Genomic DNA, 18,928 nt, shown 5'->3' on the forward strand with positions numbered 1-18,928 from the left:
GGCATGCTCTGGTCCATGGGGTCACGAAGAGTCGGAAACGACTAAACCACAACAAAACATGCTTAAAATTGGGCTCCATATTTCTTGTGGATTCCACTGCACAGTAATTATGACGGAGCATGGGGTGGAATCAGAACTGCTTGTATGAATCAATTTTAAGTTATAATTGGGGAGATTCAAACAGCTTTCTTCCTTGACTTAAGGAGGTGCACAGTGAAGTCCACCACCCAAAAAAACCCCACCTAATTTTATATTCTGGGTTTGCCGCCAGCCTCAGTTTAATTAATTGCCTCTTTAGAAATACTGTATTTTATAACTCAAAACAAAGATCTCATAACAGAAGCTTTTCATAAATTGTACCCTGAAGACTAAAATACTGAAAAGTGAAAGCAGGCTATGTCCCACCATAAACAGAAAAGATAATTCTCTGAGGCAAAAATTTATTCTAACTCAAGGCATTTTATTGCTTTTTAAAAAACCATTGGGAAGAAATGTATTATTGCTCCACAAACAGGAAAAGAAAATGAATTGCTGGCATACATTTAATCATAATCTTTATCTCCCCTGGGTATGAAACGGCAGGGCACAGGAAGTGGTTGAAGTGGGTGTTTGAGAGAATAAGCCATTATGGGAAAGGAACAAGAGCAAACAACAGTTGGAATTAGGGAGGGGGATATAAATAGGAATGTCGTTAGTAGGAAACCTTGCACTGCTCCTTTTATGCTGATAGATGAGGAGTTACAAAGGAATATGCTTCTTTCTTTACTTCCATTTTCCCTCTTTTGCCATCTCATGTCTTATTTCACTTATGGTATCTCCATACATTAATTGTTGGAGAACTGGAAATGCTATGGTAGGTCATCCATACTTTCTCCCTGTAATGCTACAGGGATAGTCTGGAAAATCTATCATAACATAACACACTTACATCTGCAATAAAATAAAACAGTACAAGGGCAAAAAAAACCCAAAACCGAACACCAAGTACATTTCATGGCTTACTGTTGTGTGCATTCTAATAGCACTAACAGACAGCAGTGTTGCTCTAAACAGTGTTAGCAATTCATTTTCTGCAACTGGCACACGTCCAATTGCCACCACATGGAGATTTCTGGATGCCAGATTGGCTGCTGACATCTCCATCTGCCTGGCCCCACCAGCAGGTGCGTGGAAGACCTTATTTATTGCATTTATATCCCACCTTCTCATAAAGTGTATGTGGTTCACCCCTCTCCTCAGTTAATCCCTGCAACAACCCTGTGAGGTAGGTTAGGAGGCTGTGGCTGGCCCAAGGCTACCAGTGTGCTTCATGACAGTGTGGGGTTCAAACCACAAACCTGAGGTTAAGAGTCTCATGCTCTACCAACTGAGCTATCCCAGATCATGGACCATTGGTCTGACTTCCCAAGTTCTATGATACCACAAACATAGTGCTTCACAGAGGCACTGCTAGAATGTCCTGGCAAAGGGCTCCCCCCAAACAAAACATAGAAAGGCCTTTATATTCTGAGTCCCTTGGGGATACTTTGTACAAGATAGGCCAGAAGTCTAAATACAAAAATATTGAAAGCCACCCTTCCCTGTTTGTACATTTAGTAAAGACCATAGAGAGACTACCAGTCAAAAATAAGCTCCAGACGACAGCAAAAACTTCCAAATTAGAATCTTCTTTTAAGTGTCCTCCATCTCTTTTCTTTTCCCAATGTGACATTCTTCACTTTGACAAATTTGTTCGGCCATATGAAAATACAAAAAAAAAAAGTTTGGAGGAAAGGTAATTTATTTTTTTACTGGCAGCAGAACAGAACGGCTGCAAGACCTGAACTGACACAGGAAGTGGAGCTTCTCAGCAGCTATTCTAGTGGTCTGAGAAAAACACCCCTGACTCATCTGGGTCTATTAAACAAATGCTTTCAATGTCAATTAAATGTATTCAGCAGGATATTAAAGCATGCTAGACTGAGCCGCTGTCTCACATTTTCATAAACTCTTCTCGCTTGGACATTTAAAATGTTCCTTTTCATTAGGATTTTATATCTATTTAATGCAAATATTAATAAAAGCTTTCTTTAGAATGCATGAAATCAGAGAGAGAAAGAAATGTTTTAGGTTTTGTAAAGAGGTCAGTGAGTGCTAAGCTTCTGTACCCAACAGAAACTGCCCAGAATGTTCCCAATTCTATGACCGACTTCTGGGGGGGAAATGTTGTTGTGTTTTTTTTAAAAGGCAGGAAAGTAGCTCAGCAGCAACTCTGTAGCTTTGTGAGACTGTGAAGGACAGACACCAGGGGGTGCTGAAGAATATTTCTTCCAATAGGAACCGACTTGTTGTTCCATGTAGCTTAGTATTGGCTGCACTGACTTGCAACAGCTTTTTAGGGATTCAAGGAGGAGTTTCTCCCAGCCCTATTTGGAGATGCTGGGGAATGAGACACATACATTCTGCATGCCAAGCAGCTGTTCTACCACTGAGCTATGTGCTTCCCCCATGTTCCATGGGGGTTGGTGGGCTGTGGGGTTTAAGAATTTATGCATGGCCTTTTCTAAATTCTGCCTTTTGTCTTCTGCTCAGGATATCAAGACAAACTGAAAAAGGAAAAGGGCTACCATTTATTTAGGAAGCAGTGGAGTAGCGTGGGGGGTGCAGGGGGGGCCGGCCGCACTGGGCGCAACATCTGGGGGTTAGGGTTAGGGATAGGGTTAGGGGGCGCAAATTCACGGGTTAGGGGGCGCAAATTACTTGCCTTGCCCCGGGTGCTGACAACCCACCCCACTGTTAGGAAGTCAATGGATTTACTTCTGTGTAGACATGAATAGGACTTCCATTGTAACAATTTCCAGCAGGGTTATCAACAACTGTTTTGTAAATTTCCTCCGTTGCAGCAAGACGGCAAAGAGTCTTGTGGCACCTAAAAACTAACAAAGTTGTTAGGGTATAGCCTTTTGTGAATTACAAGTAGCTTCATCAGATTTATGCAATGTTATCCTGATATATATATGGGTCAGGGGGACAGAAAACAATTAGGTCTGTGAGGTCAGAAGGAAATGACTTGCAGAAAATACAGGCGTTAATACAGTGGTACCTCGGGTTACATACGCTTTGGGTTACATACGCTTCAGGTTACAGACTCTGCTAACCCAGATATAGAACCTCGGGCTAAGAACTTTGCTTCAGAATGAGAACACAAATTGTGCTTCGGCAGCGCAGCAGCAGTGGGAGGCCCCATTAGCTAAAGCGGTGCTTCAGGTTAAGAACAGTTTCAGGTTAAGAACAGACCTCCGGAAAGAATTATGGTATTTTCCGCTCTATAAGACGCACCAGACCATAAGACGCACCTAGTTTTTGGAGGAGGAAAACAAGAGGAAAAAAAATATTCTGAATCCCAGAAGCCAGAACAGCAAGAGGGATTGCTGCGCAGCGAAAGCAGCGATCCCTCTTGTTGTTCCGGCTTCTGGGATAGCTGCACAGCCTGCATTCCCTCCATAAGACACACACACATTTCCCCTTACTTTTTAGGAGGGAAAAAGTGAGTCTTATAGAGCAAAAAATACAGTAAGTTCTTACCACTGTAATTATACTATCGGCCTATGTTAAGTTTATCTCCCTGTGTACTGTCTGCATTTCTCTCTTCCTCGGAACACACTGTTGACAATCCTGCCTCTTCCATATATATCTAGAAATCAGGATAACACTTCATACATCAAGCTTAACATGAGTCAACAGTGAAGTAAAGCAGCAAAAAAAGCTAACGCTATTCTAGGCTGCATCAGCAGAAGTATAGTGTCCAGATCAAGGGAAGTAATAGTCCAGCTCTATTCCGCCTTGGTCAGACCATACCTGGAATACTGTGTCCAGTTCTGGGTGCCACAATTTAAGGATACTAACAAGCTGGAACGTGTGTAGAGGAGGGTGACAAAAATCAGGGTCTGGAAATCAAGCCTCATGAGGAATGGTTGATGGAGTTGGGTATGTTTAGCTTGGATAAAAGGAAACTGAAGAGATATGATAGCCATATTCAAATATCTAATGGGATATCACATGGAAGATGGAGCAAGCTTGTTTTCTCCTGCTTCAGAGAGTAAGACACAAACTAATAGATTCAAGTTACAAGAAAGGAGATTCCAACTAAACATCAGGAAGAACTTCCTGACAGTAAGAGCTGGTCTCTCCTTCTTTGGCAGTTTTAAAGCAAAAATTGGGTGGTTACTTATCATGGATGCTTTAGCTAAGATTCCTCCATTTCAGTGGGTTGGACTAGATGATCCTCTGGGTCCTTCCAACTCTACAGTTCTATGATTCTATGATAAAGTGGACTGTAGTAGACTAAAGCTTATGCCACAATGAATTAGTTAGTTGTTGGTTGTTAAGATGCCACAAGACTCTTGGTTGTCTGTCAAGACTTCTACATAGTACATTCAAATAAGAAAACATGTATCTATCAGTGGCTAGTTCCTGAAGACCACCTGCCCAGAATCCACTTTCTCTGGCTTGAAATAAAATCCAAGGTCTGTGGGAACCAGTTGTGGTTGCACAGTAGTGAGGGGAAAGGCACTGTGTCCTTTTTCAATTATTGAGGAACTCTCAATTGTTATTTCACATCTTCCAGGCTTCACTGAGCCCTGGCTCAAATTAAGCTTGGCACCTGTGCTTACTGCATGCCAACCATCTCTGACCTCAATATTTTTCTAGCTCCACATTAGCTCTGGTGAAACAGAAATCCATTTTTCATTCCACCAAGAGACATTTTCTAACCTCGCATGTCAACTCTCAAGCACTAACAGAAATGATCCCATTTACAATTATTCCAGCATCTTTTCTGCCTGAGCCATTTTCTCAGCTGTATCCTTCACTTTCCAGTCCCTGACATCTATATTCCGTAGGTGTGCATCCAGACCTGCAATTTTTCACTATGCAACATTAAGAGACAGGAAATCACACAAGAAGGTGACTAGTCTGTACTAACCACTGCACTCCGTAAATCTTGGCTCCTGTTTAGAGCTCCATTTCTCAGTTGTCCTACTCGTCGTTCGTCACAGAGCTTGTCGTTCGATCCTTTGGCTGGTCCAGCAATATTTGCAGATACAACATTTGTACATTATGTGAGATCTCAAGCAGGGCAAGAAACGGAGGCCATTTTGCTGCCTGGGACAAAGGTCAAAATGGTGCCCTTGTCCATTACAGTGATACCTAGGGTTACATACGCTTCAGATTACATATGCTTCAGGTTACAGACTCCGCTAACCCAGAAATAGTGCTTCAGGTTAAGAACTTTGCTTCAGGATGAGAAAAGAAATCATGCTCCGACGCAGTGGCAGCAGCAGGAGGCCCCATTAGCTAAAGTGGTGCTTCAGGTTAAGAACAGTTTCAGGTTAAGTACGGACTATAAGTATAAATATCAATATTGTTAAAATAAAAGCTAAGCTAGGATAAATCATTCCTTGTTCAGAAGCCAACTGGACTGGCAATTGCATCTTATATCAACAAAGGCAATGGGACAGCATCTTCCACCACACCCAAGGGAAGCAGCCTAGTTTGGCAGGTGCAGGCCAAATTGCACAGCACACACACAGCTTCATCCGCCCCACAACCCTAAGCATCTGCCACCTGAGGCCTCCGTCTCACTCTGCCTAATGGTACAGCCAGTCCTGTTAGATACCCTCAGTACATACAGAAAGTGTGCTCCCCCCATGTGAATGCCTGGGGAATCCAGAATGAATAGCAAAATCCATGGGCAGGGGGCAATGACCATGGTGCTAAATTAGCCGCCGTAGTTACAACCACCCTTGCAAACCAAGAAGAAGAGGAGGAGGAGTTTGGATTTGATATCCCGCTTTATCACTACCCAAAGGAGTCTCAAAGCAGCTAACATTCTCCTTACCCCTCCTCCCCCACAACAAACTACCACTCTTAACCACTACACCACACTGGCTCTCCACCCAAGCACCCACTTCATTTCATTTATTTTTTTTACAACTTTATAACCCACCCTTTTAGAAAGTTATTTGACTGGTTGGGGACAGCTTATCTGAAAGTGCCCCAGATCTTGAGAATCTTCCTTATTCTTGGCAACTGTCCCTCCCTTTCTCCTTCACAAAGGTCACCTCCCCGTTGCTGTACGGTGAATTTGAACCCATGCAAGGAGCAGCTTTTGCTCATTCCACCTTCTAAATTCTTTCAGAAGAAACGAAGCACAGAGACTTCCATGGTCTCTCTCAAGGTTCTCCTTCCACACACGTGTTCCACCTCCCCCCTTAGCAAATTGCAGCAAATTGGGGGGGTAGGAATAAGATGGCTTAACATAAAGAATGGTCCTACTAGATCAGGCCAGTGACTCATCTAGTACAGCTTCCCATTCTCATAGCGACCAACCAGATGTTCATGGGAGGCCTGCAAGCAGGACCTGAGAACAATTGCAATCTCTCCTCCTGCAGTTTCCAGCTACTACTATTCAGAAGCATCCTATCTCTGAACAAGGAGGCAGCTGTATAGCCACCATGGCTAGTTGTGAAGGACAGAATTATCCTCCACGAATTTCTCTTTCAAAGCCATCCATGTTGGTGGCCGCCGCTGCCTCTCGTCGGAGCAAATTCTTGAGCAAGTTAGTTTTTGCTTTGGTAATACCTTTAAAATGGAGTCAGCAATTCTGTAAAGAAAAAAGTGCATATTGACAGAAAATGCAGAGAGATTCATTTTCGGGGACAAAATGGACTGGAACCAGAGTGCTGCAGGTACAGACACACTCAATCCAACTCCTAATGCAAACTGCAAGAGCAATCAGTGGAGTGGATCAGGACTACACTCCAGAATGCAGAGAACACAGAATCCCAATAAACAGTAGTAGCAACTAACAACTACGGCAGGCAGGAATCCCTGCACCCACCCACACCTGATGTCTATTCTTTCTTGTTGAATAAAATAGTTCACTTTCCAACTCAGGCATTTATTGAGGCATAGCTTTTTGCAGCATCTATGCAAATAATTGGTGCCGAAATGCCAGCCCATATCCTCACCCCCATTTAAGGTGGATTTACCCTTTCTAGGGAAATTCAATTATTATTACTACTATTATTTTTAAAAAACACCTGTTGTCAAATTCAATTCCATTGCGATAACCCATTTACATCATGGAGCCCCCATGTGGAAACACCCTGACCAGTCTTATGAGGAGACAACTCTTGGCAGCCTTATTTTCTCTCTCCGCTGCTAGCCTTTTAAGCTTTTCGACCTGGAGCCCAACCAAGTGGGATCCCCTTTAACCAGATCCTCCCTCGACGGCAGTCAACAGTTCCTGGTCCTGTTGCCTTGCCACCGTCTCCTCGCGAGTAGGAGGAAGAGCCCCTCTCTCTCATAAACCCAGGAAAGCTGATCCGGGTCACTTTGTCGCCCAGGAGCCAGAGGAAGAGAAATCCCAATATTTTGATCCCCAACCCTCCGACGGAGATCAACCGCGGATCCCTTCCCGTCCAAAACTGGGGGCGCCCCCGAATCCCTCCTTGACCTAACCCACGGGGAGGACGGCTAGGGTAGGGGGGGCCGTCGGACTTACATGCTGCCCAGCATCGGCGAGGGCGGGTAACAGCCGTAGGTTTCCCGGTGGGTTTTCACCGCCTGCTGCTGTTGCTGGAGGGGCTCCAGCCCCCCATTGACTCCCCTCCAACCCCGGCTGGAGCGCTGCTGCTCCGCTTCGGGCGGCCCCTCGTCCTCTCCGTCGTCGCCTCCTTGCTGCTGCTGCTGCTGCTGCTGCTGGAGGGGGAAGGTCACTCGGCTGCCCTGCTCCTTGGTCCTCTTGCCCTTGCTGGACATGCTGGCGTGGACCCGCGGCCGCCGCGATGCTGCTCTGCAGGCGCCGTTGCCGCCCGCCCGGCCGCCCTTTCGGGAGCTACTTACTGGCTGGTGCCGGGCAAAGGAAGAGGGCGGGCGGCAGGCAAGCGCTGGCCAGCCAGGGAACACCCGCGCAGCTCGAAGGGGCGGCGGAGCTCTTCGCCAATCAAGGCGAGAGGCTCCCTCCCGCCTTCCCTCGCCAGGCGGCTGCCCTGGATGCTGCTGCTGCTGCTGCTGCTGCTGCTGCTGCTAGTCGAAGAGGCAAGCATCTGAGCGTGGACCGAGGGAAGGGAAGGCACTCCAAGCGGCGGAAGCCGACCGGCCGCTCTGCCTCCTCTCTCCTTTTCATTATCTCGTGCTAGGACAGGCTCATTACTCAGGCAGGCAGACAAGGAGGGAGGGAGGGAGGGAGGGAGGGAGGGAGGTAAGTCAGCAAGCATTTGAGAGCATCAGTCCTCTAGCAAGCAGAGCAGTGGGAGGAGGGAAGGGGGAAAGGAGGAGAAGTGTAGCCACTTTGTTGACAGGCCAAAAAGGAGGAGGGGGAGCACATTTCTCGTCCCCAGTTGATGCTGGGGCGTTTGAGATCCATAGGGCGCTGCTCTAAGAGATGCAACTGCAGGTGCATCTCGGCTGCTCTAGGCTAAGTGCTCTCCTCCAAGTGGAGCAAAACTCACTCCGAGGCTTTAATGAGTGTTAATGGGAACAGATCACCCGCGTGCTTATCGAGGATGCCAACTTCCAGTGCGAAATAAGTACGCCGTCATCTGCTGCCAACAGCAAGGTCCTTCTGCATTCTGCTCGGGACGGAAGAATAAGCGGGCAGAAATCTGACCTCAGAAATGGCAGTATTAAAAAATATAAAAGTAAAGTGGGATATCATTTTAGTCTCCCCATAGCAGTGCGCTACTGTTGATCATAGATGACCATTCTTAACAAAGGAACTTCAAAGGGAAACGCCAGCATGAAACTGGAACTCAAGAAGTCCCAGTGCTTTTTTTTCTTTCTAAAAAAAAATATTTCTGGGTACTCTCGTTTTGACTCAAGAAAATCACCAGCCAGTTCAAATCGAAGAAAATAAGTACAGTAAATGGATAAAGGTGCAAAGATTCACATTTAGGGGCATGTGTAGCCCTGCATCCCCCCAGGGAAAAAAGCACTGAGAAGTTCGTTTCCATCATTTTAGGCCAGAATAGCAATAATGGTGTTATGTTTTGTTTTTTATTCCACATCATGTGTGAATTTGCTTACCAATGCTGGGATGTCAATATACCTTAGTGAATATCCATTGTAATTATTGTACATACATTTTAGCTTTAATGTTATAGTAGTCACAGTGTGTACTTTTTGCATTGCATTTCCCTTCTAAGTTATTGCTTACAGTTCCTCCCTTCCGCAACTCTCTTAGATATGGATATATCTATCTCAAACCTTTATTGGCATACATACAAGATTCCAGTAGGGTTCGGTACAATACAACCACTCATCAAAAGCCTGCATCTAACACTTAAGTTAATGTTGTATAACACTCACGAACCCTCATTGCGTGTTGCAGAAACCCGGCTGCTATCTCCATCTTATCCCCATGACCAATTTAGGGTAACATTTCATACATCTGAGTGAAGTGCACTCTAATATACAAAATCTTATGCCATAATCTGTGTTAGTCTTTAAGGGGCCATATCCCTGTTGTTTCTACTGTTTACACAGTGTGTAGAAGGCAATAATAATAATGGCTTTTGTGCGTAATGGCTAATTTAAGCGTGATTCACAAGAAAGAACGTTGAGTTTCTCTCAGGCTTGTTGTTAAAAGGATCTCCAAGCCTGTATTTTAAGCGGGTGCTCATGAGAACATTAGAAACATAAGATAGAAAGTGGGAAAATGTGGTTCTAACCAGAGAGAAAGAGAGTATGAGTGTGCCAGTGTTGTGCAATGGTTCGAGGATCAGACAAGGACCTGGGAGACTAAGGGCCAGCTCTGCTCTTGTCCATGAAGCTCATTGGGTGACTTAGGGCCAGTCACTGCATCCCAGCCCAGGCTTCCTTAACCTCAGCCCTCCAGATGTTTAGAGACTACAATTCCCATCATCCATGACCACTGGTCCTACTAACTAGGGATCATGGGAGTTGTAGGCCAAAAATATCTGGAGGGCTGAGATTGAGGAAGCCTGTCCCAGCCCAACCTACCTCACAGGGTGGTTGTGGGGATTGACTGAGGGAGAGGGAGCAGCATGTATGCCACCTTGAGTTCCTTGGAGAAAAAGTGGGTATATAGGGGTGTATATGTATAATTATGTATATGGATTTCACAAAATTATTCAAAACAGAATCTTCAAAGTTTCCACTCATGGAATAGTCCAAATCCCTTCATTGCCCCACTTTGTGGAGCAGCAGCACCACCACTGCATCCACAACTTGGCTGCTCATGGTGACAGTGGCAGGATGGGGCAGTGGGCGGAGGACTATTGGGTCTAATCTCTATGGCAGCTCCAGGTTGGCACAGTGATTGGGTCCAAATTAGGCCCAATGCTGAAGTGTGATGGCAATGAGAACAGCTAGGGAGCTTGTGGATCCTCAGACAGCTCACCCCACCCTCTGGTGGGCCTCTGGTGGTGAAGAACCCACCAGCCTGCTACCTACCCAGAAAGACATTTCCACTGAATTTCTCTCTCTCTCCCTCACACACACACCAGCTTGTCACAGGGGGTGTTTGGACAGCTCTGTATTTTATTACTTAATGTTATAATAAGTAATACAGTATTGGGTTTCCCTGCATATTTACTTGTCTTTGACAAAATTACAACTAAAGACTACATTTATAGACTATGGAAAATTAAAGGGGTAAAGCTGAAAACAATGATAATACCATAGTCATCTTCCTCCTGTTTGAAAAGCTCACTGTGCTGTATTGTACAAGATTATGAGCAAAAAATTCTTGCAATTGTAAGAAGAACTGAATGTTTTCATCTGCCATTGTTACCAGTGCTTAATTCAATGCTCACTGCTACAGTCCTTCTGAAGGCAGTGGAGGGCTGACTAAAGACAAATCTCTTGCTGAATCCCCACAACTGATTTTAAAAAGATGTATATTGTATTTACACCTTGTTATAGTTGATCACAGAACCCATAACAAATGCATACACAGCCTTCTGGTTCATTCCTTCATGTAGTTAGCCCCCAAAGTTCACATTACTGTACTATACTGTATGGCTTTCCTTGATACAGTGGTTCCTAGTCTCTTTTTCCAAGCAAATCACAGCCTTATGGTCATGCTTGGGAATCCAAAGGGTCCACTTCCTGAGATGGAAGAGCACACAATCTCCAACAACTGACAGAGAGAACAATTATATGTGCTTGTTTTTCAATAATTATTCATAATATGAGAGTGAGTAAGCAAATGAATTGCTTACTTCCATGGGATCTGATGACCTGATACATCATTAAACAACAGACTGAAGTTCTGGCTCCAAAACACATATTCTCGTATATCTGGCTGTTAATACTTGCAGAAATGTTCAGAATGTCAGCATACTAGCAAGGTGGTAAAAGGGGAAAGGTGATAGTTCAGTAGCAGTGAAAATATTTTCCATGCAAAAAGCCCCAGGTTTTACTCCCTGGAATCTGCAGGTAGCTCTGGAAGACACCCCTGTATGAAACCCTGGAGAGCCACTGTCAGTCAGGGTAGACCAGTGTTGAGTGAAGCTCCATCCTGTGGGCATAATGAGGTCAAATGGACATCGTCCATGACATCTGTCATAAACTGGCAGGGCAGTGGTGAGGGGTGTAGCTAGGACTGGGACACACCTATGCAAGCTGGGGATGGGGATGGAGAGATTGGTGTAGGAAGCACTTACAGTAACAGAGGATGATGAGAAGATGGGGTCAGTACACAGAACTAGAGCTGCAGGACCCATCTCCAGAGCCAGAGGAGTCCCTGTCTCCATGGACATGGCAGGCTCTGAGGCATAGGGAGCAGCAGGAGGGGTGCTCCAGGAGGCTGAGGCAGGTAAGGGCCCACAGCCCAACTCCCTAGCTTGCTAGATATGGCTCGCTAGTGCTAGGAGGAGGTATTTGATGTCTCAGCTGAAGCAGGCTTAGAACAGGTGGGGGTCATATGCCTTGTCAAGCCCAGATGCTGCAATCAGCATGCAAAGGACAAAAGGGAAGCAGAGGTTGGGGCTGTGTTTACTTGATGAGCCTTGACTTGGTCTTTCCTTGGGCTTCCAATCCCTTGCATTAGCACAGAACATTTGAACTGCAGTCCAGGACATATCTGAAATGGGGGAATAGCATTCTAAAGCCAGAATAAATTTGTCCTGCAGCAAAAGGATGGGAAAAAACCAAGGAACAGGAAAAAAAATATCCCAGATCATCGGGCAAATCATCCTCAATGTGCTTTTAAGAAGTGTGTGATTAGTAGTACCTTAGAATATACCAGCAGTGCAGACTAGATCCACAAATCTAGAACGGGATGCTAAAGATGATAAAATAATTATTAGTCCTCTCCACACTCCACTTTGCTTATACATTAATTTTACTTTTTCTATGTTCTACTTCCCTGTTTCAAATACCAGAGGAGAAAAATCTGAACTTATCCTTCAAAACAACTGCTTAAAACTACAATAGTATATGCACTTACTTGGAACTAAATCCTACTAGAGTTAGTGAAACTTACTTCTGAGTGAGTATGAGTTGGATTTTACAGAGTACTTCCAACTTTCAGTGCTCCCCCAAACCCACAAAATTGGTTCACTGCATAACTCTAACTCTTGGCACCAAGTCAGCTCCGGAAATATCCAGCATTTTGTAGCCAGTGTTTACAGAACATTTTTTACAAGCAATATCCTGGATGAGTTTGAAGATGTGTTTCCAATCTGCACAATGTGAAATGTGCTAAGAAAAAGTACAATAGGGTGGATGAACAGACAGCTCAAGGGATTAGTGCTGGGATACGGGGAGCATGAATTTTTCTTCTTTATACCTCCCGTATCCCCACTGTGATATCTGAGTGACCATCAGGTCAACCATGGGCTAGGCCAGTTATTGTTTTTCTACTGGCTTTTTAAGGACTTCAGAGAAATTATTCTACCATGGTGGCTATGCAGTGTCACAATGACAGGTACCCACTTTGTTGTAGCCAACTTTTCCTGAAACTGCTAAGTACTGTATGCTATGAAAACAATACCTCAGGAATACTTGGGTTCTGCATATTCCATCCTGTACTATCAAGATGGCACTTTCCATAAATATTATAAAGTAAAGATAATATACAAAAAACAGTCTATGGGTTTTCTTTTCAGCTGAGCAATATCTTGTTCACCTGATCATTGCTTAGATAAGAAAGACAGATGTTGCTGTACAGAATTCCCTGAGTAATAACAAATGAGATAGTTGGCATAAATAATGGGGCCTGATAGACTTAATTGCCAAAGCTGCTGTTAGAGTAATCTTTCAACAGGCATACTTATTTTGGGTAGGTTTTAAGCCATGAGTAATTTATGTCTCAGCAGGAACAGCAGTTTTAAAAGAATCTCTCTTTCTTATCAGCAAAGCAGCTGTATCAGAGACAAGTATAGTTTGGTAAAACTGGATTAACAAAAAAGAGGTAGTTTATAGAAAACCACCACTTCTGGTGGAATTGTTCTCCCCCTTAAACTAAGAGAAGTATAGTCAGTCACACTGACATTTCCTACTGAGGCAACTTATCTGACAAATGACAACCCTGAAATGGAGTGAGGCTGCTAAAGATAAAGCAATAGCAACTTTGCTGGAATTCTGGTCAAAAACAAGGATGTCAGTTTTTTCTAACTATTTCCTTTTTCAGTTTCTATAAGCAATTCAGTAATTGAAAGAGCTATATACCATTTCAGCTGAAATATGAATTTCATGTTGCCTATGGCATGAGGCATTCAGGTAGGGCTGGTCCAAGGTATTTTGTTACTTGAGGCGAACGAGAAGCTGCACCTCTCCCCATTCAGTTCACAGAAGCTGACTAGATTGGTGGTTGAATCGGGTCATACCTGCACCATAAGTTTTAAATCACTATGATAATACCACTTTAACCATCATGTCTTTCGCCAAAGAATCATGGGAACTGTAATTTGTTAAGGGTGCTGAGAGTTGTTTGGAGACCCATATTACCTTCATAGTGATAATCTGAGTATCTTAACAACCAAAACTTTTTCCTAGGGAATTCTTGGAATTGTAGCTATTTGAGGGAAATGTGGGTCTTCTAATATCTCTCAAAGTGTTTAAAAAACTACAGATCCCAATATTCTTTGGGGGGAAGCCATGACTATTAAGGTGATATAACAGTGCTTTAATTGTATGGTGGCACTATGTCAACAGTTGCAATGGGATAGTGTCTTACAACGTATCTGAGGACAGCAGGTTAATTTAAGGGGCATATGAGAGGCCTGCAACACACTTAGTTTTGATACGTAACAGTAGGAAATGGTTAGAGGTTGCTTAGAAGGAGCAACAGCTTCCGCTGCCCCCCACCAAGCATTTGCGGTAATTGCCTCACTCTGCCTAATGATAGGGCTGACTGTTCACTCAGCCATTCTGGAAACCAGAGACCCTTAAGTTACAAATTAAATTCAAAGTCATGATGAATAAATAAGGAATGTTGCAAAGCATATAAAGCTTTAGTTAATTAGTAATGATTTTCCTCCACAGCAAACAACTCAGCCCAAATAAATTTGCAGAAGGTTTAATCACACTGTAATTGGGAAGTCAGACATTGAGTTAGAGAGAGATGCACAACGGAATGGATACAGTGGTGACAATAAATTAATAACAGTAATTAAAGACTGCTTATTATGCAAGGAAAATCAAAGCACAGTGTTCTCTCTTCATAATGATCACTATTTTGTTTTAGCTATGTGCAAATTGCTATCATTATATATTTTAACTTAGGCATGCACATTGCCTGCAATACAGTGAGTGTTTTAAGAAACTGGGCATTAGCCAGTGAAAATTAAGATGATTTTTTTTTTTTTAAATTTATTAAAATTTTCCAGAATAAAAAGGAAAGATAGAAAGAAAGGACAAATATAGTTTACACTTAATTTCAATAACATCTTTCCCGGACTTCCCCCTCCCCTCCCCCTCTTGTATTCCATTCCCTTAAATTGATTCCACAAATTCTTACCCCAAATTTTAAAACCTTATTATAATTTTAACTAACCCATTTATTCCAAATTAATTTATCTTATTTATCTTAATTAACCATTTCTCCTTATATTTTATATAATTCCCTAAGATCGACCCCATTTCCCTTCCACGAATTCCCCTATTTTCAAACAACAGACAAGAAAAAAAAAAGAAAAGAAAAGAAAGAAAAAATATGTAATTTTACAGCCTTTGGGTTCCAAATCTCTCCCCCCCCCCATTCCCCGGTTCCGATCCCCAAAATTCATCCATTGTCTACTGCCAGCCTGGTGCATCCACGTCTATATCTCAGCTCCACTTTGCCGTCTTTTGATAGCTTTTAATTTCAAAAAGTCCAATCTCGGAGAAACTCTCAAAAAAGATCATTCTTCTTCCATCCAGACCTCTGTGTTTAAGAGTCTAACTCAAATTCTGTTTCTTGATCCTTTTAAAGTCTGGATGTTCCAAATGCTCCAACTTCGAATTTAGTCCAGCTCTTTGCTTTTTCCTGTTCTGCCGCAGAAACCTTCTTATTCAGAAACTTCTTGTTCTCCACAGAGGCTTTTGTTATTCAGGAACATAAACTTGCGTCCAATCCCTTCCTTTCTTCAACAGATAAATCCATTGTCTCCTTTAGTATAGAAACCTCTGTAGACAAAATAATGCTTCGTTTTTGCAGCTTTCCCAAGAGATAACAAGTCCTGCTCAAATCCATAGTATTTTTCCACTTGCTGTTACTGTTGCAATGTCCCGGTCTCCCTCTAGAGGGAATATGGTAACTTAATTTCTTTCCAGATCAGACTCAAAAGTCAAATAACTTGTAGCCTTTATTTCCAGTAATTTATGTCCAAATTGTAACAAATCTAACCAGCAAAGCCATCGTAACAAAGTTCTCTTTTATTTTCCTGCTTTGACAGCTACTTTGACAGCTGTCAAAGTTTCTGTGTCTCTTCGCCAGTCTCTCATAGCGGATCGTTCCCGGTTCCCGGGGGGGTTGCACTTTAGTTCCCGCAAACCAATCTTCTCCTCCAGCACAATTATTATAATTTCCCTTCGTGAAGTTAATTTTTTTTTTCAAATAAGCAAGTTCATCTCTTGATCTTAGTTGTCAAATCCTTGCGTTAAGCCATCTACAACGGGGGGGGGCAGACTTCCTTTTTGCACACACACACCCCCCCCCCCGGCTCGCTCCAAATTCGTAGATCAAATTTCCCTTTTAGGTCCAATAAATTTACTCACAGGTTGTTCTTTTTAGTCCAAATCCGAAATTTCCAAAGAAGAAGTCGTTGCTCTCCGCCGAATGGCATGCGGCTTCGCTAGGCAGGGGAAGCAGTGGACTCATAGCACCACACCCCCCCCCGTCACCCGCTCCGCAGCCTTTAAAAAGGCTCCTTCGCGGGTCGGGGGGGCGCAAACGGTGCCCGCCGAGTCACCAAGTCCATGGGCATCTCCGCCGATGGTTTTTGAGGGTCCCCGCGTCGCCGGTGCAGCAGGACCCAACCCCTACCCAGCAGACTCCCTCCGGAGCTCGGAGGGAGTCCGCCATTCGGCAATGGCGCCGACCCGGAAGTCCGAAAATTAAGATGAATAATACACATCATACATTGTGACATATTGTCACAAATAGCCACAAATTATAGGAGTGAATTTGATAAATATAGTGGGAGTGGCGGGGAGAGAGAGCACAATCTCCTACTGATTTTCTAACACAGGTTAAAAATTAAAATGGGGATTGTTTTAATCTACTTTGTGAAATAAAGGTAATTTCCTGGTTGGTACCTCAGTAAATGAGCTGCTTGCAAATTGGCCACTACAGGTTTTCCCAAAAGAAGTAGCTCTACTCAAATCAAATTAGACACAGTTAATCATTTAGAAGACTCTGACCATCCTAAATGTTTGAATGATAATTAGGAGTTAGAGTCTGTGGTAAAGACTTTAACATACATTGATTCAGTTTCATTTCTTACCTATTTCAAGGGCCCATATAAGTTATAAATATACACATCAAACCTAATCTGACAAGAGTTCATAAAACTATCATCTCCTCCCAAAATAATCCACCTAGAAATGATAATGGTGCATTGCTTTGGATTATGTGGATTATTCATAATGGGGATAATTCATCCTTTTATTTGTTTCATGGCAAAAATAGTGCTTTAGCAAGGGCAATATGCTGTACTATTCTCTACCCATTCTCTGCCATTGTTTTCCCAATATAGTTTGTAGTCTTTTCATCCATTTACTTTGTACTGTGTCTCCTTCTTGGGTGATCCAAACCGATAAGGGATCCCACAGTGAACCGAATGGTGTCACAACCAATATGTAGGGCTATGTGCTGACATCACTGACGGCAAACAAAGCATCCTTCAGGAAACATTGCCTTAATTCTCAATGGCCAATCACCTTTGCATTCTTTCGATGCAGCGCCCTGAAAAATGGCTCAGAGGAGCATGCTTTGTAATGCTGCCAGAAATGCATGCCAAAAAAATGGCCCCCTTTTGACTCAACTCTAATATTGGCTACAGTGCATTCTCTCAGTAGCTGATGCAAACAGAAAAGTCTGGCATTACTGAAAGGTTCACAATCACATGTTATGTGAGGGGAAAATCCTGGCTGCACTCAGAAGCTTTCAGAGATTAAGCATGGAGTTAATATCATTCACGAGTAATTTATCACCTATACAATGGAATATTTCTTATGAAATGTCCAACCGCAGAACCATTATCTTCACAAATTAAGTCATTGGCCATCGGACTGGAGAATTCTTTTTTCTTTTCTTCTTAGAGTCATACTTTACACGAGCCATCAAATAAGCCTTTCAGAAATCTATTTTCAGTCTCCTGTGGTACTAATTCCTATGTAGCAAACCTTTTTGTGTGAGGGAAGGTGCTGTGTCATCTGTTCTGATGCACAGAAATGGAAAGGATTAATTGCAAATGACACTGTCTCTGGGGAGCTCTTGTCGGATAAGTGTGCTCTCTCTGTCATGATTTTGGCTTCTCTTTTCTCTGTCTTTCCCCAATCTCAAGTGTAATTACAATACTTGCAGGAGATTAAAAAAAAACACCCACAGAGATTCACTTTTTATTACAAAGAAGGCTCCATGAAAATGGTGTGCTAAATGCACATATTGTCAGGAAATAAAAAACCAGGCCCTAGAATCTAAGAGCTCGTATACATTAATATTTAAACTCCTGTGAAATACAGCCAGAATTAGAGTTTTTCCTCACTGTGTGTACTCAGCCAGACACCTTTGCAAATACATTTCGGCTAATTACCCTGATTTATTCTTCATGACGTTGCTTGAGAAGCTCGCTTGGAAGACAAGTGTATAAAATGGCAGTTCATATTTTCCTGCTTAATTACTGGGGGTGAGAGCTGTCCAGAAAACAAGGTGGAAATGACACAAATGTGAGAATTTGACAAGAGTCAAGAGTGAGCTGAGCTCCTGTGTTGCTTAAACTCAAGAACAAGCCTTCGTTGAAAGCTTTGATGGGGTGTCCAGCCTTTACTATAAACCTATCCTATCCTGTGTTTAAGAGGAACTTGCAGATCCAGTGGGTAATCTTGCAGCTGGAACACCCCTGACCATTGGCTACAGATATTTATGGTCATGGTAGCACACAGTTTGACATTACCCTGGCTCAAAACCATCTGTGGGCTCAAATATTGACATTAACAAAGATAGGTGCACAATTAAGAGCCTGAACTGTGAAGGCCATGGAGGCAGTTCTATAAAAACTTTTAAAAGATGGGCTTATTTATATAATTTTTACCCAACTCTTCAGCCAAGAAAAGGCACTCAGAGCAGCTCCCAGTTCATTAAAAAAAGAGTCAGGCTTACAACTTAAAAATGCATGTCACAAAAGCAACATGGGTTGTTAGGTAGTTGCAGGGGGGAAATGAACAAACAGGTGTAGGTTATTAATGAACTTGCCACATGACCTATTCTGTTATA

The 18,928-nt window shown here is 43.1% G+C and overlaps 1 protein-coding gene across 1 annotated transcript in view; it reads right to left on the minus strand.

The window, feature by feature from the left end:
- Positions 1-8,216, minus strand: part of TRPC3 (transient receptor potential cation channel subfamily C member 3) — a 66,795-nt gene extending 58,579 nt beyond the window's left edge. Inside the window, exon 1 of the mRNA XM_079990513.1 lies at positions 7,547-8,216. Coding sequence (XP_079846639.1) covers positions 7,547-7,803 — 257 coding nt within the window. The 5' untranslated portion in view covers positions 7,804-8,216. The remainder of the gene's footprint in view (positions 1-7,546) is intronic.
- Positions 8,217-18,928: the final 10,712 nt, after the last annotated feature.

This window comes from Podarcis cretensis (genome assembly GCF_951804945.1).
Source record: "Podarcis cretensis genome assembly, chromosome: 9".
NCBI lineage: Eukaryota > Metazoa > Chordata > Lepidosauria > Squamata > Lacertidae > Podarcis > Podarcis cretensis.